At 44.9% G+C, this 27,759-nt stretch overlaps 1 protein-coding gene across 5 annotated transcripts in view; it reads left to right on the forward strand.

Annotated features, from left to right (window-relative positions):
- Positions 1–26,305, forward strand: part of ZNF341 (zinc finger protein 341) — a 71,160-nt gene extending 44,855 nt beyond the window's left edge. Inside the window, exons 11-16 of one of the 5 annotated variants that reach the window (XR_010319244.1) lie at positions 7,548–7,644; positions 9,310–9,442; positions 14,583–14,694; positions 14,947–15,017; positions 16,956–19,501; positions 21,221–26,264. Coding sequence is in view for 4 of the 5 variants with exons in the window: in XM_064275982.1 (XP_064132052.1) it covers positions 7,548–7,644; positions 9,310–9,442; positions 14,583–14,694; positions 14,947–15,017; positions 16,956–17,485 (943 nt within the window). In the remaining variant the exon portion in view is untranslated. Of the gene's footprint in view, positions 1–7,547; positions 7,645–9,309; positions 9,443–14,582; positions 14,695–14,946; positions 15,018–16,955 lie in introns of all 5 variants that reach the window. The other 4 variants (XM_064275985.1, XM_064275982.1, XM_064275983.1 and 1 more) reach the window with 4 other exon arrangements.
- The last annotated feature ends 1,454 nt before the right edge of the window (positions 26,306–27,759 follow it).

The raw sequence follows: 27,759 nt of genomic DNA on the forward strand, positions 1-27,759 counted from the left end.
TTACTCAAATTTTTGCAATTCTTCCAATGATATCCTTTATAGAAAAAGAAAAAAAAAATGTTTTTTTCTGGTTCAGAGTCCAATCCAGGATCACATGTTGCATTCAGTTGTCACATCTCTGCTCTCATTTAAGCTGGAACAGTTCCTAATTCTGTCTTTGTCTTTCATGACCTTGATATTTTTGAAGAGTACAAACTAGCTGTTACGAGTTTGTCTGATTTCACCTCATGAGTCGAGTCAGGATGTGCTCTTTGAGCAGGAGTATCACTAAGCGACATTGAGTCCTTCTCCGTGCACTGTATCAGGAGGCACAGGGTGTTGACTGGTCGCATTACTGGGGGTGGTAACTTGGATGACTTAGTTAAGGTAGTGTTTCTGGCAGGGAGTTTTGATTTTCATGGTTATTGTTAAACTACGTCCCAAACAAATTTATGTCTCCTCCCCACTGTAGCACGCATATGCTAACACACTTAGTACTGAGTGAGATTTCTGTCCACTTTCACCCTCACCAGCATAATACAAAGTACATTTTCCTGACCTGGTAGCACGCACATTCTCTTTAACTCTGTTCCCATCACCACCTCCCCTTTCTCCCTTGCCATCTGGAGGCGTTTAGTGTGCAGTTTCCAGACTGTGGTCTCAGAGGTTCCGCTGGACCTGGCGCATGTGTGGCCTGCCTGTAGATTTCTCACTGTGGCATTGGTGTGCAGAAGGCAGGGCCCATGTTCCTGTTTTGGGCACAAATCGCTCACCTACCTGTTGCATTCCTCATTAGCAAATATTTTCGTGGTGGGGAAATAGCAGAGCCTTTATTTCTTCAGAGTGGGTTGTGGCCAGAAACTGCTATTTGGAAGTCATGTTAGCCACAGTGATGTTAAGAATAAATACCATGTTTATAGTGCTTTGCGGTTTATGAGCTGTTTGGCACGCTTGTCTCTTTTGATTCTTGTGACAATCTTAAGAATGAATGAGAGGCAAGCCCATTTGGGATTTTTACCCCCATTTTTGGGGTAAGGAAACTGAGGATCAGACCCGGGAAGGAGCCGGGCCTAGATCCCTGTCTCGCTGACTCTTTCACATAACAGATTCTCACTGGAGCTTGGAGCCAGTTGTGAATAGGACAGACATATCCCTGCCTCCAGAGCTCACTTGCTAGTGTGGGAGACAGATACTAACCAAGTAAGCAAATCAATAAAGTAAAATAGTTTCAGATAATAAGTGCTAAGAAGAAAATCAGTCAAGAAATCAAATGACGTATTGCACTGGGCAAATCTCTTTAAGGTATTAAAAAGGAAAGGTGTCACTTTGAGGGTTAAGGTGCACCTGACCCAAGCCATGGTGTTTTCAATCGCCTCATATGCATGTGAAAGCTGGACACTGAATAAGGAAGACTGAAGAAGAATTGATGCCTTTGAATTGTGGTGTTGGCGAAGAGTACTAAACATACTGTAGACTGCCAGAAGAACAAACACATCTGTCTTGGGAGAGGTACAGCCAGAATGTTCCCAATAAGTGAGGATGGGCAGAGTGTCTCATGTACTTTGGACATGTTATCGGAAGGGACCAGCCCCTGGAGAAGGACATCATGCTTGCTAAAGTAGATGTTCAGAGAAAAAGAGGAAGACCCTCAATGGGATGGATTAACACAGTGGCTGCAACAGTGGGCTCAAACATAGCAACGATTGTGAGGATGGCGTAGGACCAGGCAGCGTTTCATTCTGTTGTACTTAAGGTTGGACCTAAGAACAATAAGAAAATAAAACTGAGGAACATAACAGGGAAAGTCTGGGTTTGGGGCATGGGAGGCAACTTGAGACAGAGTGTTTAGGGAGGGCCTTTTATTATTATTATTATTATTGTGCTTTAAGTGAAAGTTTATAGTTCAAGTTAGTTTCTCATACAAAAATTTATATACACATTGTTATGTGACCCTAGTTGTTCTCCGTATAATGTGACTGCACACTCCTCCTTTCCACCCTGGATTTCCTGTGTCCATTCAGCCAGCTCCTGTCCCCCTCTGCCTTCTCATCTCTCCTCCAGACAGGAGCTGCCCACATAGTCTCATGTGTCTACTTAAGCTAAGAAGCACACTCCTCACCGGTATCATTTTATGTCTTATAATCCAGTCTAGTCTTTGTCTGAAGAGTTGGCTTCGAGAATGGTTTCAGTTTTAGGCTAACAGAGCGTCCGGGGGCCATATCTTTTGGGGTCCCTCCAGTCTTAGACTATTAAGTCTGGTCTTTTTACTAGAATTTGAGTTCTGTACCTCACTTTTCTCCTGCTCCATCAGGGACTCTCTGTTGATTTCTCTGTCAGGGCAGTCATTGGTGGTAGCTGGGCACCATCTAGTTCTTCTGGTCTCAAGCTGATGGAGTCTCTGGTTTATGTGGCCCTTTCAGTCTCTTGGGCTCATGTTTTCCTTGTGTCTTTGGTGTTCTTCATTCTCCTTTCTCCAGGTACGTTGGGACCAATTGATGCATCTTAGATGGCTGCTTGCTAGCTTTTAAGATGCCAGACACCAGTCACCAAATGGGATGCAGAACATTTTCTTAATAAACTTTGTTAAGCCAGTTGACCTAGATGTCCCCTGAAACCGTGGTCCCCGGACCTCCGCTGCTGCTACTCTGTCCCTCGAAGTGTCTAGTTGTATTCAGGAAACTTCTTAGCTTTTGGTTTAGTCCAGTTGTGCTGACTTCCCCTGTATTGTCTGTTGTCCTTGCCTTCACCTAAGATAATTCTTGTCTACTGTCTAGTTAGTGAATACTCCTCTCCCTTCCTCTCCACCCTCGTAACCATCAAAAAATGTTTTCTTCTGTGTTTAAACCTTTTCTTGAGCTCTTACAATAGTGGTCTCATACAATATTTGTCCTTTGCAACTGACTAATTTCACTCAGCATAATGCCTTCCAGATTCTTCCATGTTATGAGATGTTTCATGGATTCATCGTTGTTCTTGATTGTTGCGTAGTATTCCATTGTGTGTATGTACCATAATTTGTTTATCCATTCATCTCATCTAGGTTGTTTCCATCTTACTGCTATTGTGAACAGTGCTGCAACAAATGTGGGAGTGCGAAGGCTCTTATTTCTCTAGGATATATTCCAAGGAGTGGGATTGCTGGATCGTATGGTAGTTCTATTTCTAGTTTGTTTGTTTTTTTCTAGTTTTTTTTTAAGGAAATGCCAAATTGTTTTCCAAAGTGGTTGTACCATTTTACATTCCCACTAACAGTATATAAGTGTTCCAGTCTCCCTACAACCTCTTCAACATTATTTTGTGTTTTTTGGATTAATGCAAGCTGTGATGGGGTGAGATGGTATCTCATTGTAGTTTTGATTTGCATTTCTCTAATGGCTAATGATTGCGAGCATTTCCCCATGTATCTGTTAGCTACCTGAATGTCTTCTTTGGTGAAGTGCCTATTCATATCCTTTGGCCATTTTTGAATTGGGGTATTTGTCTTTTTGTTGTTGAGATTTTACAGTATCTTATAGATTTTAGAGATTAGACACTGATCAGATTTGTCGTAGCCAAAAATTTTTTCCCAGTCTGTAGGTTGTCTTTTTACTGTTCAGGTGAAGTCTTTGGATGAGCATAAGTGTTTGGTTTTTAGGAGCTCCCAGTTATCTAGTTTCTCTTCTGGTTTTTGTGCATTGTTAGTAATATTTTGTATTCTGTTTATGCCATGTATTAGGGCTCCCAGCATTGTCGCTATTTTTTCTTCCGTGAACTCTTATCGTTTTATATTTTATATTTAGGTCTTTGATCCATTTGGAGTTAGTTTTTATGCATGGTAATGAGGTATGAGTCTTGTTTCATTTTTTTGCAGATGTATATCCAGTCATGCCACCACCATTTGTTAAAGAGACTGTCTTTTCCCCAGTGAATGGACTTTGGGCCTTTGTCAAATATCAGGTGCTCATAGGTGGATGAATTTACTTCTAGATTCTCAATTCTGTTCCATTAGTCTGTGTATCTGTTGTTGTACCACTACCAGGCTGTTTTGACTACTGTGGTGGTATAATAGGTTCTAAAATCAGGTAGTGTGAGACCTTCCACTTTGTTCTTTTTCAGTAACGCTTTACTTATCCGGGGCTTCTTCTCTTTCCATACGAAGCTGGTGATTTGTCTCTCCATCTCATTAAAAAATGCCGACGGCATTTAGATTGGGATTGCATTGTATCTGTAGATCGCTTAGGTAGAATAGATATTTTCACAATGTTGAGTCTTCCTATCCATGAGCAAGTTATGTTTTTCTGCTTATGTAGGTTTCTTGCAGTAGTGTCTTGTAGTTTTCTTTGTACAGGTCTTTTACATCTCTGGTTAGATTTATTCCTAAGTATTTTATCTTCTTGGGGGCTATTGTAAATGCTATTGATTTGGTGATTTCCTCTTTGAAGTTTGCTTTGTTGGTGTAAAGGAATCCAACTAATCTTTGTATATTTGTCTTGTATCCTGATACTTTGCTGAAATCTTCTATTGATTCCAGTAGTTTTTCTTGTGGATTCTTTGGGGTTTTCTGAGTATAAGATCATATCATCTGCAAATAGAGGTACTTTTACTTCTTCCGTACCAATTTAGATGCCCTTTATTTCTTTTTCTAGCCTAATTGCTCTGGCTAGGACCTCCAGCACAATGTTGAATAAGAGTGGTGATAAAGGCCATCCTTGTCTGGTTCCCGTTCTCAAGGGAAATGCTTTCAGACTCTCTCCATTTAGGATGATATTGGCTGTTGGCTTTGTATGAGTGCCCTTAATTATGTTGAGAAATTTCCCTTCTGTTCCTATTTTGCTGAGAGTTTTTATCATGAATGGGTGTTGAACTTTGTCACGTGCCTTTTCTACATCAGTTGATAAGAAATATGGTCTTTTGTTTTATTTATGTGATGGATTACATTGATTGTCTTTTTTTTTAAGTAATTTTTATTGTGCTTTAAGTGAAAGTTTACAAATCAAGTCAGGCTCTCACACTAAAACCCATATACACCTTGCTACATACTCCCGATTATTTTCCCCCTAATGAGACAGCCTACTCTCTCCCTCCACTCTCTCTTTTCGTGTCCTTTTTGCCAGCTTTTAACCCCCTCCACCCTCTCATCTCCCTTCCAGGCAGGAGATGCCAACATAGTCTCAAGCGTCCACCTGATCCAAGAAGCTCACTCCTCACCAGCATCCCTTTCCAACCCATTGTCCAGTCCAATCCGTCTGAAGAGTTGGCTTTGGGAATGGTTCCTGTCTTGGGGCAACAGAAGGTCTGGGGCCATGACCACCGGGGTCCTTCCAGTCTCATTCAGACCATTGAGTCTGGTCTTATGAGAATTTGGGGTCTGCATCACACTGCTCTTCTGCTCCCTCAGGGGTTCTCTATTGTGTTCCCTGTCATGGCAGTCATCGGTTGTAGCTGGGCACCATCTAGTTCTTCTGGTCTCAGGATGATGTAGTCACTGGTTCATGTGGTTCTTTTTGTTTCTTGGGCTTGTAATCGCCTTGTGTCCTTGGTGTTCTTCATTCTCCTTTGATCCAGGTGGGTTGAGACCAATTGATGCACATTGATTGTTTTTTTAATGCTGAACCATCCCTGCATACCTGGTATGAATCCCACTTGGTCATGGTGAACTGTTTTTTTGATATGTTGTTGAATTCTTTTGGCTAGAATTTTGTTGAGGATTTTTGAGTCTGTGTTCATGAGGGATGTTGATCTGTGATTTTCGTTTTTTGTGGTGTCTTTACCTGGTTTTGGTATCAGAGTTATGTTGGCTTCGTAGAATGAGTTTGGGAGTATTCCATCTGTTTCTATGCTCCAAAATACCTTTAGTAGTAGTAGTGTTACCTCTTCTCTGAAAGCTTGGTAGAACTCTCCAGTGAAGCCGTCAGGTCCAGGGCTTTTTTTTTGAGGGGGGGGGGAGTTTTTTAATTACCTTTTCAATCTCTTGTTATGGGTTTATTTAGTTGTTCTACTTCTGTTTGTGTTAGATAGGTAGTGTGTTTCTAGAAATTTGTCCATTTCCTCTAGGTTTTCAAATGTATTAGAGTACAGTTTTTCTGTTTATGATTCTTTTCATTTCAGTTGGATCTGTTGTGATATCACCCATCTCATTTCTTATTCAGGTTGTTTGATTCTTCTCCTGTTTTTCTTTTGTTGGTTTGGCCACTGGTTTATCAATTTTGTTGATCTTTTGAAAGAACCAGCTTTTGGTCTTGTTAACTCTTTCAGTTGTTTTTCTATTCTCTGTTTCATTTAATTCTGCTCTAATTTTCATTATTTGCTTTCTTCTGGTGCCTAAGGGCTTCCTTTGCCACTCTGTTTCTATTTGTTCAAGTTGTAGGGTTAATGTTTTGATATTGGCCCTTTCATCTTTTTGTATGTATTTACTGCTATAAACTGACCTCTGAGCACTGCTTTTGCTGTGTCTCAAAGGTTCTGGTAGGATGTGTTTTCATTCTTATTTGATTCTGTGAATTTCTTTATTCCGTCCTTAAATTTTTCTGTAACCCAGTAGTTTTTGAGCAAAGTGTTATTCAGTTTCTATGTGTTTGATTTTTTCCCCTTGCTTTTTCTGTTATTGATTTCTACTTTTATGACTTTATGGTCAGAAAAGATGCTTTGTAATGTTTCGATGTTTTGGATGTTAAGACTTGCTTTATGGCCTGATATTTGGTCTGTTCTGGAGAATGTTCCATGCACGTTGGAAAAGAAAGTATACTTAGCTGCTGTTGGTTGGAATGTTCCGTATATGTCTATGGAGTCATGTTGGTTGATTGTGGCGTTTAGATCTTCTGTGTGATTATTGAGCTTTTTTCTGGATGTTCTGTCCTTCACCGAAAGTGGTGTGTTGAATTCAGGGAGGGCCTCTTTGAGGGGGTGACATTTGAGCTGAGATATGAAGGAGCCATCTGGGGGAAGAGTGTTCCAGGTAACAGGAACACCAAGTGCCAAGGCCCTGAGGTGAGAAGGATCTTGGTGTGTTTGAGGTACATCAAGAGGCCAGGGTGGCTGGAGAAGAAAGAATGAGGTGGGAAGGGTCTTGTAGGCTGAGGTGGGGGTTTTAAGCAAGGGCATGACATGATCATTGATTTTTATTTATGAAGGTCCCCTCTGGCTGCTTTCTGGAGAATGGACTATAGGGGGCAGGGTGGAAGCAGACCAGTGGGGAATCTACTGGATATATCTGAATGAGGGATGATGGCAGCAGTAGCAAGCAAGAAGAATGGATGAATTTGAGAATGAATTAAAGATAGGTTTTTACCTCGTGATGTTGGTGCTAGGAGCCCTTGTGGCACAGTTGTTAAGAGCTCGGCTCCTAGCCAAAAAGTTCAGCCATCCGGATCCACCAGCCACTCTTTGAAAACCCTGTGGGGCAGTTCTGCTCTGTCTTATAGGGTCACTATGCATTGGAATCAACTCTGAGTTGGAATAGATTCGATGGCAATAGGTTTTTTTTTTTTTTTTGAATGTTGGTGCTGGGGAATAGGCTAGTTCCTGCACCTGCTGGGCAAGCCCAGCCCCCACGCACTCCTCTGTTACCTCTCCTGCTTCTTCCCATTCAGGTGTGTCAAATGTGTCAACAAATACTCCACCCCTGAGGCCCTGGAGCACCACCTGCAGACTGCCACTCACAACTTCCCTTGCCCGCACTGCCAGAAGGTGGGTGCTGCTGTCTTCAGGGCCTGGGCGGCAGTGGAGGGTGAGGAGGTGGGAACACCTCGTCCTCTCCTTCTCCCCTTCCACCTCAGTACGTGCAGGAGGGCTTGGGGACGTAGTTACAGAGGATGCTTTATCTTTGAAGAGTGAGAACTGCGCTTGGCCTATCTTACCAGACACGGCCACGGTGGTGGCTGCTGCTGAGCTAGGCCAGGCTGCCTAACAAACAGGGAGGCCTCTCCTTGGGCTCAGGCCCTGAGTTTGAACAGCAGCCTCCCAGCTTACTGAGTTCTTATTATCACTGCTATTATTTGTTCTTCTCTTCAGTGAATCAGGGAGCCCTTACTAAAGGCTGGCCCTTAATGTCATCAAATATCTGGACAGCATGCAAATTTCCAGTTGTCTCCAAAAAACTATCATTTTTTTAAAGTTTGTTCGAATCAGGTCCACATATTACGATTGGTAGATAGGACAAAAGTTTCTGTTAATCTGCTGGTTCCTCCCACCATTGTTCTTTTTTTTTTTTTTTTTTCCTTTTAACTTATTTTGGAAGAAACTGGGCCGTTGGTCCTGTGGAGTTTCCCGTGGTCTGGATTTTGCTGACGGCATCTCCTGGTGTGTTTAGCTAGCTTCTTTGTTTTACTCATTTCTTACAACCTTACATGACAGATTTTCCAGGACAGCCCTGGTTTCACTGCTTCTGCTTCACTGCAGCTGTGTCTGATGACACACCCTAATTCGGGCCTTTGGAATATATGGTCCAAGTAAAAGGTATCACGAGCTGTGCCAGACGCTGTTCTGAGCATTTTTTTATGAAATGGCTAATTCAATCCTCACCATATCCCTAGGAGGAAGGCGTACTTTTATTTTCCCCATTTTACAGATGGGGAAACCGAGGCACAGAAGGGTCATCGAACAAGGAAATAGTGGGGCTCATAAGTAGTAGGGCAGTTGAGTCTGTGTTCTTGACCACTTTTCTATACTGAATGAATGAATGGGGCTCCCTATGTAAGCAAAGGGATGTAATCCAGTGGGTTAAAGGCTATACCAGAAGACTATAAAATGTGGGTAGACATTCAAGGGAGGAATTTGCTTTGCCTGGCATGGCATCAAGGAGTCAGAGAAGGATTCACAGAAGCAGTGACACCTGAGCTGGGTCTTGAAGGATGAGTAGGAGTTCTCAGGCTAAGAGAGAAAGGCTCTGTGGGTAGAAAGAACAACCTGGGCAGAAGGTAGGGCAGGCGTGTTTTGGCTGCGCTTATGGGTGAGCAGGAGCCCTGGTGGTGCAGTGGTTAAGAGCTCTGCTGCTAACCAAAAGGTCGACAGTGTGAATCCACCAGCTGCTCCTTGGAAACCCTATGAAGCAGTTCTACTCTGTCCTATAGGGCTGTTATGAATCAGAATCAACTCAACAGCAACAGGTATGGGTGAGTAGTGGGGGAAGCCACAAGGTTCCAGAACTTGACTCTAAGGGCTAAGTCTGACACTGTGGGCCCTGGCCCCTGCTGGGCAGAAAGGAACGTGTTTCCTTAGTGGCTGGAAGTAAAGGGCCCCTTGATCTCAAAATATGTTGAGGACATGGAGGCCTGGTGACCTGACGTCAATTCCTCTTCTGCTACATGGAAGCCTGGTAAGTCAGACCTGAAGCTGACTCCTCTCTTCTGCCAGGTGTTTCCTTGCGAACGCTACCTGCGGCGTCACCTGCCCACCCATGGCAGCGGGGGCAGGTTCAAGTGCCAGGTATGCAAGAAGTTTTTCCGGCGGGAGCACTACCTCAAGCTACATGCCCATATCCATTCAGGTGAGTGCCCCCACCTCCACCCAATTCCCACCCAGCTTCCTCCCCATGCCCCTGCTGGCCCTTCCCCATTCCTGTCTCCATCCCCTTCCTGGCCCCCTACCATCTGCCCTCATTTCCTGAACCAAAGCTTTCTCCCTACGCTAGAGCAGAGGTGAGCCCCCAGAGGTCGGGGAGGGGGGGACTCTTGACTCTACCCCCTAAGAGTCAGCCCCCCGGGACCATTCTGGGCCCCTGGGGGTAGGGGCACTGTCCTTGCTACAAAACTCCCACCCAAGCCAGATAAAACCCTCTCTCCGTGGTACCTAGTTGAAAGACAACATTTTATTTTATTTTAGTCTTTAAATTTTTATTAGGTACTATTTTTTAATTAAGTCTTTTTAATTGAAGAAATAATGAAGTATTGAAAAAGATCCAAAGATTGAGAAAACCTGGGGAAAGAAATCTTCACCAATACAAAAGCCACGTAATAAAAAATAAACCTCCCTCTCACCTCAGGTCACCAATTTTCAGTATTTTTTTCACTGTGACCTATGGTAAAAAATACACTGTGTTGCAGCGCAGTATACGCATATATGTACAGAATATGTTGAAACAAAAGTTTTACAAAATAATATTTTCTATTCTTTTCAGCTTTTGTTTTCAGTTTTAGTTTTTAAAATAACTACCAGCAGGCTGTGACTTGGGGTTTGCTGTTTGACAAACACCTCTATTTCCCTCCCCAAAGGTAACAGCTATTTATAGGTTGCCAGTGATTTGACTCCAACTCATGGCAATCCCATGTGTGAGAACAGAAATGTGCTTTATAAGGTTCTCAAAGACTGATTTTTCGGAAGTAGATTGCCAGGCCTTTCTTCTGAGGCGCCTCTGGGTGGACTCAAACCTCCAACCTTTCAGTTAATAGCCCAGCTCATTAACTGTTTGCACCACCCAGGGACTCCAAGCAGCTGTTAACTTAATGTTATTTTGTCTATGGACTCCGTGGGTGGTGCAGATGGTTAATGTGCTTGGCTGTTAACCAAAAGGTTGGAGGTTCGAGTCCATATAGAGGTGCCTCAGAAGAAAGGCCTGGTGACCTACTTTAAAAAAATCAGCCATCTCCGGTCTGGAGGGGGGATGGGAGGATAGAGAGAGTTGGAAGCTGGCAAAATTGTCACGAAAGGAGAGACTGGAAGGGCTGAATCATTAGGGGGAGAGCAAGTGGGAGTACGGAGTAAGGTGTATATAAACTTATATGTGACAGTCTGACTTGATTTGTAAACGTTCACTTGAAGCTCAATAAAAGTTAATAAAAAAAAAAATCAGCCATTGACATAACATAGTTTATAAAGAAAATGTTCTACATTCTACTTTGGTGAGTAGCATCTGGGGTCTTAAAGGCTTGTGAGCAGCCATCTAAGATAATCCACTGGTCTCACCTGGTTGGGAGCAAGAGAGAATGAAGAAAACCAAAGATACAAGGGAAAGATTAGTCCAAAGGACTAATGGACCACAACTGCCACAGCCTCCACCAGACTGAGTCCAGCACAACTAGATGGTGCCTGGCTATCATCACTGACTGCTGTGACCGGGATCACAATAGAAGGTCCTGGACAGAGCTGGAGAAAAATGTAGAACAAAATCCTAACTCACAAAAAAAGGCCAGACTTACTGGCCTGACAGAGACTGGAGAATGGCCCCCAGACACCACCCTTTTAGCTCAGTAATGAAATCACTCCTGAGCTGCACCCTTCAGCCAAAGATTAGACAGGTCCGTAAAACAAAACAAGACTAACGGGGCACACCAGCCCAGAGGCAAGGACTAGAAGGCAGGAGAGGACAGGAAAGCTGGTAGTAGGGAACCCAAGGTTGAAAAGGGAGAGTGTTGACATGTCGTGGGCTTGGTCACCAATGTCAAAATTAGTATGTGTACTAACTGTTTAATGAGAAACTAGTTTGTTCTGTAAACCTTCATTTAAAGTAAAAAAAAAAAAAAAAAAAAATCAGCCATTGAAAACCCTGTGGAGCACAGTTCTGCTCTGACACACAGGAAGTTGCCATGAGTGGTAGATGACTCGATGGCCACTCATTTTTGTTGTTTCGTCTATACAACACATTTGTTTATTTTTACAGAAATGGGCACAAAATATATACTCTATTATGTTCCTTTTTTTTTTTCACTCATCAATAGATATACACTGAAGATGTTTCCTAAGTGCACCTTCTTTTTTTATAGTTGGTAGTATTCCTCTGTATGGATTTACCATCTTTATTTAACCAGCCCCCTATCGATAGATGCTTAAATTATTTTTCAGCTGTTTACATACACACTGCTGTGTGGGTCTCTTGGCAAGTTTTGGGGAGTATATCTGCAGGGTATATTCTTTGTCGTGTTGTTGTTAGATGCCATTGAGTCAGTTCTGACTCATAGTGACCCTATGTACAACAGAATGGGACACTGCCTGATCTTGTGCCATCCTCACAGTCGTTGCTATGCTTGATCCCATCATTGTAGCCACCATATCAGTCCATCTCCTTGAGGATCTTCCTCCTTATTGCTGACTCTCTACTTTAGCAAGGATGATGTCCTTCTCCATATTCCTAGCAGTAGAATATACTAGGTTAAACCTATATGCATTGGTAATTTTGATAGATATGCTAAATTGCACTCTTCATAGCTTTTAAAATTATTGTTATTCAAAAATAATATGTTTTTTATAAAAATGGAAACAATATAGACATGCTTAAAGTAAAATGTTAAATGACCCCTTAAAATCCTAATTGCTCCTGACAGTTTGGCGTGTACCCTCCGCCATCTTTTTTCCTGCATGTTCTGTGTATATAGAAACACACATGGCTAGGGTTTTTTTTGGCGGGGTGGAGACTGTACTTTCTTCTAACAAAGATGGGACTGTATTAAGCTGTGCGACAGCTTTCTTTTCCTCCTAGGAAAATGTCCGGGAGATCTTTCCAGGTCAGGAAACACAGATCAATCATAACCTTTTTTTTTCTTTCTAATTGTGCTTTAGGTGAAAGCTTACAGTTCAAGTTAATTTCTCATGCAAAAATGTATGCATATATTGTTATGTAACACTAGTTTAGTCCCTATAATGTGACCAACCTTAACCTTTTTAATGGCTGCACAGCATTGCATTGTAAGGACCCGAATTTCCTTAACCACTGGATTGGCATTTTTCAAGAACACTTTATTCATTCCAGAGGGAAAACAGAGAGAAAGTAATAGCAGGAAATCAAAACAGCCTAGGAGCAACCCTTTTCCAAAGAGTAGGTTATGACCCCCCTTGCAGCTTTGCAGACACTTCCCTTGATTTCCTGTGGGTTCGTCAGGTGCCCCCTGACCCCTTTTGGATGAGAGCTGCCCCTGTCCAGCTCCCTATCTCCCTATCTCCCAGCCCCCTGTCCAGCTCCCTATCTCCCTATCTCCCTGCCCCCTGTCCAGCTCCCTATCTCCCTCCTATATCTTCTTCAGCAGTAGAATGATCTGGGACATTAGTGGGTCACACTGCTGGGCTGGAATTCTAGCTCCCCCAACCACTAGGTGTAAACTTTGAACAAGTCACTTCATCTCTATGAACCTCAGTTTTCTCATCTATAAAATGGGACTAATGGTAGGAATCATTTCATGATTTTTTATTGTGTTAAAATACACACCACATAAACTTTGCCATTTTAACCATTTTCAAGCATACAGTCCAGTGGCACTAATCACACTCACCATGTTGTACAACCATGACCATTTTTTTCCCAAACTTTTTCTTCACCCCAAACAGAAATTCTGCCTCCATTGAGCACTTACATCTGTCTCAGTCATCCAGTGCTGCTATAACAGAGATACCACAAGTGGATGGCCTTAACAAAGAGAAGTTTATTCTCTCACAGTTCAGTAGGCTAGAAGTCCAAATTCAGGGCATTGGCTCCAGGGGAAGGCTTTCTGTCTCTGTTGGCTCTGGAGGAAGGTCCTTGTCATCAGTCTTCCCTTGGTCTGGGAGGATCTCAGCACAGGCACCCTGAGTCCAAAGGATGCTCTCTGTTCCCAGCACTGCTTTCTTGGTGGTATGAGGTTCCCATTCTCTGCTTGTTTCCCTTTCCATTTATCTCTTGTAATATAAAAGTGGTGCAGGCCACACCCCAGGGAAACTCCCTTAACATTGGATGAGGGATGTGACCTGGTAAAGGTGTTACAATCCCACCCTAATCCTCTCTAACATAAAATTACTATCACAAAATGAAGAACAATCACAGGATACTGAGAATCATGGCCTAGCCAAGTTAATACACAGATTTTTGGGGGGACATAATTCAATCCATGACAATACCCACTACACCGCCCCCAGTCCTCAGCCCCTGATAACCACTAATCTCCTCTCTGTCTCTATACTTTTGTCTCTTCTGGATATTTCATATAAATGGGATCATAGAATATGTGTCCTTTTGCATCTGGCTTATTTCACTCAGCATGTTTTCAAGGTTCATCCATGATGTAACATGTATCAGTACTTCATTCCTTTTTATGGCCAAATACTCCATTGTATGGATGTATCACATTTTGTTTAACCATTCTTCTGTTGATTTTTTTTTTCTGTTGATAGACATTTGGGCTGTGTCTGCCTTTTGGCTGTTGTGAATATTGCTGCAATGAACATTGATGTACAAGCTTTCAGACTCCTTGCTTTCAGACCCTCTGGTGGCTTTTCATTTGCTCACAGTGAAAGCCAAAGTTCTTATCGTGACCTTCCAAACCCTCCCAGTCTGAGCCCAGATACCTCGCTGACTTCACCTTTTGCTTCTTTCTCCCTCTACTCCCCCTGCTCCAGCCACACTGGCCTCCTCTTTGTTGTGTAGACACACCAAGCATGCCTCCATCTCAGGGCCTTTGTATGTGCATTTCCACCTGGCTTGCTCCTGTACTACCTCAGGTCTCACTTTATGTGTTACCTCATCACAGATGGCATTCCTGACCACCCATCTAAAATAGCCCCTCTTCTCCTTGGAAAAACAAAATCATGAGGAATGGTAGAGGCTGTTTTTCTCCCAGGGCACCCCCAGGAGCTGCTTCCCTGAGGGACACAGTGAGGACCCCTGTGCCTCATGCCCAAACTTCCTCTCACTGGACCCTCTTCCCTGTCAATGTGTCCTCCTGCAGGTGAGAAGCCCTACAAATGCTCAGTGTGTGAGTCTGCATTTAACCGCAAGGACAAACTGAAGAGACACATGTTGATCCATGAGCCATTCAAGAAATATAAATGCCCCTTCTCGTGAGTAGAGGCTGGCCTGGATGTGAGGGGGGCCAATTGTGCCGGGGGGACAGGATGGAAAGATGTCCAGTTTGAAGACTGAAGATCTCTCCTTTTATCCTGTCCTGGCACCTACCTGTCTTACTCCCCACCCAGCTTTCTTGCCCAGCCCTTAGGGTAGACAAGGGTGTCCCTCATGCCCAGGGCTAAAACAGGGCTGGCAAGAGGGTCCTAAGCTTGTGAGTTCCCCTAACCAGTGACTTTGGGTTCTAGGACACACACGGGATGCAGTAAGGAGTTCAACCGGCCAGACAAGCTGAAGGCCCACATTCTCTCTCACTCTGGTAAGCAGCTCATTCTTGGGCCTCCCAGGAGGGGCCTGGTTTGGCTCAAGCCCCATGAGAGAGGCCTGCCAGGAGGAGAAAAACGGATACATCCCTTGAGGCTTATTAATTCTGCCTGGTACCCTCCAGGCAGCAGACTTTTGCTTCTGTGGGCTGTGAGCCAGGCCCTGTGTTAGGGTCCTCAGGGAGTGCAGAGGTGAATTAGATATAGTCCCCCAGTCCGAAGGGGAAGCTGACCTGAGAAGACATAACTAAATCAGAGAGGTTCCCTATGTGATAGAGGTATGGATCAGATGTGGAGGGAGGGCAGCCTGACCAGGTCCAAGACATGGCCAGGAAGTTCCTTGGGCCGCTCGGCAGGGCAGTGCAGCAGGGATGTAGAGGAGAGATTTTCAAACCCCTCAGGTTCCTAGCGGTTCTACCAGAGCAGTTTAGCTGGCTTTCCACATACTATTTGGTCTACAACAAGGTTTCTCAACCTTGGCACTATTGACATCTTAGGCTTAATGACTTTGTTGGGGGCTGTCCTGTGCATTGTAGGGCATTTGCCAGCATCTCTATCCTCCACATACCAGATGCCAGAAGCACACAGTTGTGACAACCAAAAATGTCTCCGGGCATTGCCAAATGTCCCCTGGGGTAAAAATCACCCCTGGTTCAGAACTACTGGTTTAGACAAAGGTTTCAGTGACTGAAGAACATTTGAAAATTAGGAGGGTAGATCTAGGACTTGGAGACAAATGTATTTGAGTCTTGGTGCTGCCACTTTCCTGCTGGGTGGCCTCAGGCAAGTCACTGCCCCTCTCTGAGCCTCCAGGGGCTGAGGGAACTGAAGGCATTTGTGAAAGGTGCCTGGCCTAGGGTGAGTGTGGGCTAGATTTGACTTCATGGTAGCTGTGGAGCCATCAGTGATTCATTCAGTGAGTGATTATTGAGAACCAACCATGAGCCATAGTTGGAATCCACCAGCTGCTCCTTAGAAACTCTACGGGGCAGTTCTACTCTGTCCTGTAGGGTCGCTATGAGTTGGAATGGGCTCAACAGCAATAGGTTTTTTTTTTTTTTGGTACCACGAACCAAGCATGGGGTGTGCTGCAGAGAATCAGACAGGCAGAACCCTACCCCTGCACTCTTGGGGAAGCTCAGCATTTAGTGGGGGAGAGTGAAAGTAAACAATGAACAAATAAGTATATAACAGCAAAGCACACTGAGTGTGAAGATGGAGGTAAGCATAGTGATGAGGCAGAGAATGCAGGGGGGTACCAGGGGAGGGCCTCCCTGAGGAGGTGACATGAGAGCTGAGTCCTGAGAAGAGCCAGGGAGATAGCTTTCCAGGACGAGGCAGCAGCAAGTACGAAGCAGCCTTGAGGCAGGAAAGGGACTGCGGGCATTTGAGAGAAGGAAGGGATGGGGGAGGCCTGGAGCACAGGGACCAAGGCAGAAGGGGGAGGGAGAGGGATGGGTAATTAGAAGGCATGGAGCTTTCTGGGAAACTTGGGGAGGCCACTGGAGGGTTTGAGACAGGGAGTGTCATGAACACTTTGTGTGTTTTACAGAGATGCCTCTGGCTGTCCTGTGGGGAATAGTCTGAGGGGGCTAGGGAGGGAGGGGGTGGGAAGCTGGCAGACCACAGAGGAGGCTACTGCTCTGGCAAGCCGGGAGAGAGATGATGGTGTCTTGCAAAGTTAGCCAAGTTTTGGGGTTGAGCGGCCTGTTCCAGTCAGAGAGAGACAGCAAGTGCAGAGGTATAGAGGTGGGAGCCAGCTTGGTGCAGTTGAGAAGAACAATTGTGGCCGATGTATTGGGAAGCCTGGCCGGGATAAGGTAGCTGAGAGGATGCAGGTGCTTGTAGGCTGGGGCAGGAGACTAGATTATATTTCAGGTGCAGGGGCTCCCATTGCAGGTGGCCCCTCACTGACCCCCCTCCTGACTCCCTAGGGATGAAGCTCCACAAGTGTGCCCTGTGCAGCAAGTCCTTCAGCCGCCGGGCCCACCTGGCCGAGCACCAGCGTGCCCACACTGGCAACTACAAGTTCCGCTGTGCTGGCTGCGCCAAGGGCTTTTCCCGCCACAAGTACCTCAAGGATCACCGCTGCCGCCTCGGCCCCCAAAAGGACAAGGACCTGCAAGCCCGGCGGCCCCCTCGGAGGAGGGCAGCCCCCCGCAGTGGCAGCAGTGGCGGGCGCAAGATGGAAACGCCCTTGCCTGATCCGCTGGGGCTGGAGGAGCTGAAGGACACAGGGGCTGCGGCAGTGCCTGAGGCCACCCCAGGCAAGCCACCCTTTGCCGAGCCGGATGCCGTGCTGTCCATCATGGTGGGTGGCGCGGTGGGCGGGGAGCCTGAGCTGGTGGTACCCGGGCATACCGAGGGGCTGGGCTCCAACCTGGCACTTGCAGAGCTGCAGGCGGGGCCTGAGGGCCCGTGTGCCATGCTGGCGGTACCCGTCTATATCCAGGCCTCGGAGTAATGGACCCATGATTTTGCTCCCACACACTGGCCTGGCGTTCCTGTTGGGCCCGAGGCCTCTGGGGCCGACTAGAGACTCTTCCCAATGGAAGCGAGCCTTCAGCAGAAATCCTTTTGGAATGTCCTTTATAAGCCCTGACTCGTGGCTGCCCTTCTGTGTCCCCTGTCCTGCAGGAGAGCCCTGCAGCATTCTGGGATTTGGGGTGGGGCTACTTATAAGGGCGATGGTAAGAGATGGCCGGAGGCTGATCAGCTCAGGGTCTGGTTCATCAGGCTGGTGGTTGGCGGCCTAAGAGAAGACAGGACCGTCTTTCCCACTGGGCTGACTCAGTGGCCTCTTGTCAGTCTGTTTTTCCGGAGGCCTGACGTGGTCAGAGCCCTTATGTTTGGGACCTTTTTATATATGGTTCTTCACGGCATCCTCAAGACAACTGTGATGTAAGCGTTTAGGAGGCATTCAAGTGTTGTGGTTAAGAGTGCAAGTAGCAGCCACACCTGACTTCAAATCCAAGTGCTGCCACTCACCTGCTGTGTGACCTTGAGCAAGTCACTTAACTTCTGAGTCTCCTGTTCCTCGTCTGTGCAATGGGGCTTATAATAGTACTACCTCATAGGATTTTCATGGAGATCCAGAATGATGAAATGTGTAAAGAGTTTGGTATGGTGCCTGACGCTGGGAAAGTGCTCAATAAATGTGTTTATCACAATCGAGTGTCCCAGTGGTTCAGGCCCAAGCCTTGGCAGTTTCTTTCTTAGCCTCTAGGTGGCAGCACTCTCCCCTCCAAAGCTTTGGGGGGAGAGGGAGGGGGAGGGGAGTGGGGGTCCCCAGGGCCCCTCACACACTTCTGATTCCTCTGTCTTGGCTCCCTGCATTAGAAACGAGCCGGTTTGGTGCTCCCAGAACAGGGTTATTATAGAACATGGTCCCGGGAAATCCGGAGAAGGGGGCATATACTCGCTTTTGAAAATTCACGATCCTAGGCCTAACTTCAGGAAATTCCCAGAGTCGGAAGTTCATCTGGAGCAGACTTCAAAAAAAAAAAAAGATGGCCATAATTCCCCCTCTTCCAGCACTCCCCGTTTGGAGCGGTGCAATGGTTAGGGCACCCCCCCCCCACCGCCCACTAGTCCACGGGGCGGAGCAAACCAGGCTTCAAGGGAGGCTGGAAGGGAGAAAGGGGCCTTGACAATGTTTCCTCATTCATCTTCACAACCACCCTTCTGAGGCAGACTGCCTCAGTTACGGGAGAGGAAACGACAGGCTTGGAGAGGGAGTGGGACAGGACATAGCAGAGCTATCTGATTCCATTTGATGACTGAGTCCTAGAAGCTGGCATGTCCCTCAGATCTCTGTGTTGGGGCCCAGGGCTGGAGCTCAGAGCCAAGCTCAACTTCCCCACCTCCTCAGAAAGGGTGTGTTGCAGTGGGAGGGACAAGCGAGGCATTGACTCACAGCTGGTGAGGGTAAGGGCTGTTAGTGGACCCAGCCCTCAAAAAGGCCTCAGGAGGCGCTGGTGGGAGACAGGAAGACTCCTCAGAAGAGACATTTGACCTGGGCCCCCACACAGAGCACTCTGATGAATAGATAAAAACCAAACCAAAAAAAAAAAAAAGTTAAGTCCAACTCATGGCAGGTAGAGTACAACTGCTCCATCAGGTTTTCACAGCTGTGACCTTTTGGAAGCAGATCGCCAGCTCTTTCCTCCCAGGAGCCTCTGGGGGTGGGTTCTCACTGCCAACCTTTCAGTTAGTTGTTGACTGTTTAATCATTCGTGCCACCCTGGGATTCCAATGGCTAGATACGGGGAGGCATTCCAGGTAAGAGAGCAAGGCACAAGCAAATGCTCCTTGAGGCGTGACATGTAGGGCCTGTTATGTTCTGCTTCGAACGGTCCAGGGTGCCCAGAGAGTTGGAGAAACGAGTGGATGATAATGATTATTCTCTAATCTTCAAGTCTCATCTCATGGTGGACCTGGACCCAGTGCTAAGCCTTTTACATCACCTCAGCCCAGTCTGGTGAGTACTGTTATTTTCCTTATTTTACAGATACAGGAACGGAGACACAGAGATGCCAAGTTCCTGGCCCAAGCCAACACAGCTAATAAGTGGTAGAGCTGGGATTGGAGCCAGGGCATCCTGCTTCCATGTCCTTTTAGTCTCTTCGCTGTATTGAAATGTGGACTGATGTCGAATCAGAGAGTCTTAGATACTGGGTGAAGGAATTCTCCACAGAATGGAGGAGTCATGGAAGCCATTAAGCATTTTTTAAATTGCAACAAGGACATTAAAGGAAATGTTAAAAACCACATCTCAGCCTCACACCATACACAAAAACGAATTCAAAATGGATTAAGGACCTAAATGTGCAAACTAAAACCATAAATTCTTAGAAGAAAATGTAGGAGAAGGGCTATTGGGCCTGGCTGTTAACAGTGGGTTACCTAAAATAATAACAAAAGCACAAACATCGAAAGACAAAATAAATAAATGGGACCTCATAAAATTAAAAACCTTTGTTTATCAAAGGACTTTACCAAAAAAGAGAAAAGACAAGCTACCAACTGGGAAAATATCTTTGGAAACCATATATCTGATAAGAATTTCATAACTAAAATGTACATAAAACTTCAACAACTTAACAAAAAGACAACCCAATCATAAAATGGGCAAAGAACTTTGTCTTAGTTATCTTGTGCTGCTGTAACAGAAATACCACAAGTGCGTGGCTTTAACAAACATTTATTTTCTCTCTGTTTAGGAGGCTAGAAGTGCTAATTCAGGGTGCGGGCCTTAAGGGAAGGGTTTTTCTTTCTGTCTGCTCTGGGAAAGATCCTTGTTTCTTGGGCCCTCGATGCTCTTCATGTGGCTTGGCATCTATCTTCCCCCATTTCTGCTTGCTGAATCTGCCCTTTTTATATCTCAAAATAGATTAACTCAAGATACACCCTACCCTAATGTTACGGTTGTTGTTAGGTGCTGTCGAGTCGCTTCTGACTCATAGTGACCCCATGCACAACAGAACAAAACACTGCCTGGTCCTGTACCATCCTCACAATCATTGTTATGCTTGAACCCATTGTTGCAGCCAGTGTCAATCTGTCTTGTTGAGGGTCTTCCTCTTTTTCGCTGCCCCTCTACTCTGCCAAGCATGATATCCGTCTCCAGGAACTGGTCCCTCCTCATAACATGTCCGAAGTATGTGAGACGAAGTCTTTCCATCCTTGCTTCTAAGGAGCATTCTGGCTGTACTCCCAAGACAGATTTGTTCGTTTTTCTGGCAATCTATGGTATATTCAGTATTCTTCACCAATACCATAATTCAAAGGTATGGGTTCTTCTTCAGTCTTATTCATTGTCCAGCTTTCGCTTGCGTATGAGACAATTGAAAACACCATGGCTTGGGTCAGGCGCACCTTAGTCCTAAAAGTGAGATCTTTGATTTTTAACACTTTAAAGAAATCTTTGGCAACAGATTTGCCCAATGCAATGCGTCATTTGATTCCTTGACTGCTGATTCCATGGGCGTTGATTGTGGGTTCAAGTAAAATGAAATCCTTGACAACTTCAGTCTTTTCTCCATTTATCATGTTGTTGCTTATTGATCCAGTTGTGAGGATTTTTGTTTCGTGTTGAGGCATAATCCATACTGAAGGCTGTAGTCTTTAATCTTCACCAGTAAGTGCTTCAAGTCCTCTTCACTTTGGCAACCAAGGTTATATCATCTGCGTATTGCAGGTTGTCAATGAGTCTTCCTCCAATCCTGATACCTCGTTCTTCTGCATATAGACCAGCTTCTCGGATTACTGAAAAGCAGTTGCAGCAGTACTCTGATACGACCTCGTTAACATAACAAAGAAAACTCATTCCCTAAGGGGTTATGATTTTCAATGTATGTTTTTGAGGAACACAATCCAATCCATAAGAGACTTGAATAGATGTTTGTTTCATCAAAGAGCCAAAGAGGACATACAAATGGCCACCAAACACATGAAAAGATATTCAATGAAGATTAGACAGGAACCTTAGGGGGCAGTGAGTTTATGTTAATGGGGGAGGAACAACTCAGAAAAGGAGGGTAAGAGTGGTTGCACAACTTGAATGTGATCAATGTCACTGAATTGACATGCAGAAATGGTTGAACTGGTGTATGTTTTGCTGTGTATATTCTCAGCAGGGAAACCGTGGTGGCGTAGTGGTTAAGAGTTCCGCTGCTAAGCAAAAGGTTGGCAGTTCAAATCTACCAGGCTCTCCTTGGAAACCCTATGGGGCAGTTCTACTCTGTCCTATAGGGTTTCTATGAGTTGGAGTCGACTCGACACCAGTGGGTTTGGTTTTTTGGTTTATCCTCAGCAGCAACAACAACAAAAGATGCTCAGTGTCACCAGCCACCAGAGAGGTGCAAATCAAAACAACAATAAGATATCATTTCACTCGCACTAGGATGGCTAAAATTAAAAAAAAATAATAACAAATATTGGCAAGGATATGGGGAAATTGGAACTCTTATCCATTGCTGGTGGAATGCAAAATGGCACAGCTGTTGTGGAAAACAGGTTCCTCAAAAAACTAAAAATAGAATTACCATACAACCCAGCAATTCCGCTTCTAGGTATATACTTGAAGACTTGAAAGCAGAGACTCAAACAAACACTTGTACACCAATGTTCATTGCAGCACTATTCACAATAGTTAGTGGTTGCCAGAGGCAGGAGGGACAGGGCAAGGGGGAGTTATTACTTATGGAGTACTGAGATTCGGTTTACAGTGATGGAAAAATCGCATTGATTAAGGGTAGGGTTGCACAGTCAAATATTGTGATTACTGTCAGTAAGTTGTAGACCTATAAAAAATTGGCAAAAGTTGTGTGATAGGTATATTTACAAAAATGATAAAAAAAAAAAAAAAAAAAAAGACAGCTGCTGAGGCTGCTTATGTACAACCAAACACCTCGTGGGATTTGGTTCCTTGGTTTGAAGGTTTAGGGTCATGGTTTCATGAGACATCCCAGTTAATTGGCCTAATAAAGTGTTAGTGCTTCTGTTCTACCTTCTAGTTTGTTGCTTAGTTCTTGCAGTCTTAAAAAGTTTTCAAGTGGCCATCCAAGGCACAACAATTGGTCTTTATTAACCTGGAACAGAGGAAGAAGGAGAGTCAGGAATAGGAAGAGGGAATGGATGCGCAGCTAATTACCTCCTTGAACATCTGCCTCCTTTGCCCTGAGACCAGAAGAACTAGATGTTGCCCAGCTACCATTACTGAACATTTTGATCAAAGATTCTATAGAAGAATCCTGCTGAAAAGCGGAAATGTGCAGAACAGAATGTCAAATTCTCATGAAATTCTGCATTTCTGGAGCCATGGAGGCTGGTTGAATCCCTGAATCTACTGCCCTGAGATAATCTTTAAACCTTAAACCAAAAATATCCCCTGAAGTCTTCTTAAAACCAAACAGTAGTTTAGCTTAACTAGTAAAGAATGCCTGCCTTGAGCATTATACTCTTGTAAGACTTATCTATATGGGATCAAATTGACAGCAACAACTCTACAGATTAGAATCTTAGGGGGCAGTGAGTTTATGTTAATGGGGGAGAAACAATTCAGAAAAGAAGAGTGAAAATTGTTGCACAACTTGAGCAATGTGATCAATGTCACTGAACTGTACATGTAGAAACTGTGGAATTGGTATATGTTCTGCTGTGTATATTCTGAACAACAAAAATAAATTATATTAAAAAAAACACATCTCAATCCCAAAACAACTATTTCAGTCATATATCTGTCTCTTCTTGCTGTCACTGGGCACATGCATATGCATTTACCAATAATCATGAGAACTAACATTTATTAGGCACCTGTTGCATGCCCTGGCACAGTCCTAAGCACTTTGAGGGAGGTGCTGTTGTTATTCAAGATGAGGGAACAGGCACAGTGAAGTGAAGCAGCCCAAAGTTATCACACTGCGGGTAAGTGGCAGCACCTGGCCACAGAACCATGACCGTAGCAAGATCAAGACCAGTGTTTAAAACATGTGGAGTTGGATCGGAAGGGAGGAGGCCAGACAATATTGGGATAGGAGATGCTGAGGCCTGAGCTGGGGCTTTTTCCTAGTTGAACCCCTCCAGAGACGGATAGGGTTAACTGTGCTGGCAGAACAAAAGAGCTCTTAAAAGATTACCATCTAGAAGTTGGGTAAACAGGAGCCACACCCTGTCAACATGAGATAAATTGAAACAGCCAGTGAATTACTATCTTAGTGTTTTTCCAGTCCCTTCCACCTTTACAGGCTCCCCTGTAAAGAACAAAGTGTGACTACTGTTTAACCTTCTTTATCCCTCCAAAGATGGCGATATAGTGCCAAAGATAAGTGTGCTTGTGCTATATCCCATAATAAGTGATGCCAAGGGCTGCCGAGAGGACTCCATCTTGAATATCAGCGGGTTCCATCTTGGATTCCAGATGCGTGTGCAATCTGATTAACATGCACTTGCACGGCCATTCTGAGAAGTACCCACCCCTTGAAAAAAACCCACTAAATATTGATTACTCTGTTGTCTCCACTGAACCCATATAAGCCCTCGCCTTGCTTCCCTTTTCAAGTCAGCCTTTTGGAGAGGCTTAGTCCCCCACTGACTCCTTTTACTTGACTCAAGCAAAATAAAGCTTATTGAAGATAAAATTTGTCTTTCTCTTGTATTCTTACTCGGGAAAAGACAGGGACAGGGACGTTTCGTGTCAGATTGGCGATTGGTAACACTCCTAGATCAGCAGATGGGGAATACCTCGTCCAAGGGTGACACAGACACAAGGGACCCTTTACCAAGGTTCTGGAGGCCCTGATAAAGCCCTGAGATGCTAGACAGCGTGTAGCACAAAGAAGGGCTGGCCTGAACATCCAGGCTCCCATTCTACCCCTGGAAAAATCACAGGCTTTGGCATCAGGCAGATCTGGGTTTGAATCCTGGCTCTGCCCCATCTCAGCTGTGTTACTGGGCAAATCACTTCCCCTTTCTGAACCTCAATTTTCTCATATGTCAAATGGGGCCAATAATAGTACCTATCTGATGAAGTTGTTTTGACAATTCAGGGAGATAATTCAGGTAAAGCAGAGGTCACACATTGAATCTAGCCTACAGAAAGACTTCCTTTGGCTTTCACAATGCTTGAAAAATATCATCTAACATTTAAAAATAACACAAAAGTCTACAGCGATGGTGAAAAGCAAAAATTCCTTCTAGTTGTCAGGGACAAGACAGGGAGACTTGTTATCATGGCTCCAACATTATGCTGGAGACCTAGGTAGAGCAATAATGCAAGAAAAACAAGTGGCAAGAGGATCATAACAGATTAAATAATAGCAACGATGCTGGATTCAAGATAAATGTATAAAAGTCTACTGTGTTCCTATACTCCAGAAGCAGTTAGGGAATGTAACGAGAAACTGGGAGATTTCACATAAAAATCTGAATTTCTGACTTCAGTTGAAAAAGGGGGTATCTAGCACAGTGGGGCAGCAGTAGGTTGAGCTGTGCTAGGCCAGGTCCTTTAGATGGACATAGGCATTCTGGATGGTGGTAGTCCCTACTCTTCTCCACTGTCTCCCTGACATTGCAGCGGAGTGTCAGTTGCTATTCACTGTACTTATGTTGGTTTATTTTACAATAGAGAAATATTTCTAATTTCCCATGTGTTATGGATTGAACTGTGTCCCCCTAAAATATATGTTGTAAATCCTAACCTCTATGCCTGTGGTTATAATCCCATTTGGACTGAGTTGTCTTTGTTAATGAGACAGGAGTAGTGTAGGGTGTGTCGAGTCAATCTCTTTTGAGATTGATAAGAGTTAAACACAAGCTAGCAAGGATAGATGGGGAAGAACAGAACAGATGCCCAAGAACAGAAGCTCAGAAGAAATAAGGACCTTCCTCCAGAGCTAACACAGAGAGAAAGCCTTCCCCCTAGCCTTCTGAACTGTGAGAAAATATATTTCTGTTTGTTAAAGCCACTCATGGTATTTCTGTTATAGCAGCACTAGATAACTAAGACACTATGTCTATCAAAAGTGGGAAAACAAGATGGCCAGCAAGGGCCACGTGATTTTTCATGTTCCTGGCCCACTTTACTCATCCAACTTGGTGTCTGGACCCTGGGTGTTTGACTTCAGGAACCCTGTAAATACTGTTTCCTTTCCTTCCAGTCCTCAGTCTGTTTCTAAGCTAGCTGGCCTCCGTTTCCTTATCAGCAAATGAGGAAAGTTGAGTCATGGCTAACTTTATTAAGTGCCTACTACGTGCTGAGCCCTATGACCTATGCTTTATTACATGTCATTCAATCTTCAAGACAACCTTAGAGGCAAGTGCTTTCTTTTATCATGCTTATTTTACAGATGGGGAAACCAAGTCTCAAAGAGATGAAGTGACCTGCCCAAGGACTCACAGCTAGAATATATGGAGCTCACATTCAAACTCAGGACTGACAGAGTCCAAAGCTCATGCTTTGCCTTAAACCAAACCAAAACCCAAACTCATCGCCGTCCAGTCGATTCTATCCCATGGCTTTGTGTTAGGATCTCTGGAACTCTGGCTAGCTCCAATTGGCCGGGATTTCATTTGGAGCCATTTCTCCCAGGCTCCGATCACTGTTCTTCTTCTCACTCAACACCATTCTGGTCCAGGCCACCACCCTCTCTTGCATGGACGACTGCATCAACCTTCTCTCTGGTCTCCCCGCTTTCTCCCTTCGCCCACCATGGTCCATTCTCTTGACAGTGGTTAAGGGATCTTTCTAGAGCCCATATCAGATCATGCCACTTTCCTGTTTAAAACCCTCTGGTGGCTTCCAATATCTCCCAGAATAAAATTCAAAATTTTCCCTGTAGCCCTCAAGGTTCTCCATGATCCTGCCCCCATCTATCTTTCTAGCGTCATCTCCTGCCATTCTCTCCCTCTGCTCCAGCCACACCTGCTGTTCCTATACCATATAAGCTAGTTCCTGCCACAGGACCTTTGCTCTTGCTGTTTCCTCTGTCTAAAATGTTCTTCCTTCAGATTTTCACATGGTCGGCTCCCTCCCTTCGTTTGCCTTTGTTCCAAAAGTCATTTTCTTCAGAGAGGCCTTCCCTGGCCAATCTGTCTAAAATAGCCCCTGCCCTCACCCTAACTCTCTCTAATTCCTTACTCTGCTTTATTTTAATTTATCGCCATTGACATCATATTAGACATTTCTTTATTGCCTGTTCTCCTAACTAAAAATAAAAGGCCTACAAGGTGTAAAACTAGTTCTACAGTGCATAGAGCTGTGCCTAGTGCACAGTAGGTGCTCAATTAATGTTGAACAAATGAATTACATCAGCAATCTGAGAAAACAAGTTTCCCTCTACCTGTCTCCTCCTCCCACCCCAGGGAGGCCAAGGGTGAATGTTCCCCATTAAGAATCTGCTATGTAGGCTAAGAAATGGCTGACCCAGAGCCCTGGGAGGCAATGTCTGATATAAAATACACTTCATTTGTTCAAATACAGAGCTGAGAATATCTGGGACAAATGGTGAAGGCTGTGGCCTGAAAGTCTCAGCTGACACAGCAGGTGTCCGTGTGGCTCAGGAGGACCGGTTGAACCAGTTTTATCTCTTGGTGAAGAAGGGGTGGAGGTACAGGTGCTCCCAACCCCCAAGGCTCCCAGCATGTTGACTCCCTGTCCTCCCCGCCCCCGCCCTGCCCCCCATGGCTTCTTGTGAGACTAAATCAGGGAGGCCAGCTGATTCAGACTGAGGGTTGGAGGTGGCTCTCTAATTGCCAAGGGTGGCTGGTGTAGATCAGGCACAGAACTCTGAAGCAAGAACCGAAGAACCTGAGAAAGGTGAGTAGAGGGATGGGACAGACTGCACTGGTGGGGGTCCTGCACTTGAACTAATGATGAATTATAAAGTCTACTCCATACCCATTCAAGTGACCATGTGCAGATCATGCAACAGGCAGTGTGCCCTAGAGGGCCACACAGCTTCCCATAAATGACTTGTGACCCCTGGGACTTCACCTTAGAGAAACCCACATTCTCACCCAGGCCACGGGGTAGTTACAAGGGTTCTTATAAGAGGGAAACAAGAGAGTCAGAGTCAGAGACTGGAAGATGCTACCCTTCTGGCTTTGAAGATGGAGGAAGGGGCCACAAGCCAAGAAATGCAGGCAGCTTCTAGAAGCTAGGAAAGGCAAGGAAACAGATTCTACCCTAGGACCTCCAGAAAGTATGCAGCCCCCGCCAACAACTTGATTTTAGTCCAG

The sequence above is a fragment of the Loxodonta africana genome, chromosome 24, assembly GCF_030014295.1.
Source record: "Loxodonta africana isolate mLoxAfr1 chromosome 24, mLoxAfr1.hap2, whole genome shotgun sequence".
NCBI classification, from domain to species: Eukaryota; Metazoa; Chordata; class Mammalia; order Proboscidea; family Elephantidae; genus Loxodonta; species Loxodonta africana.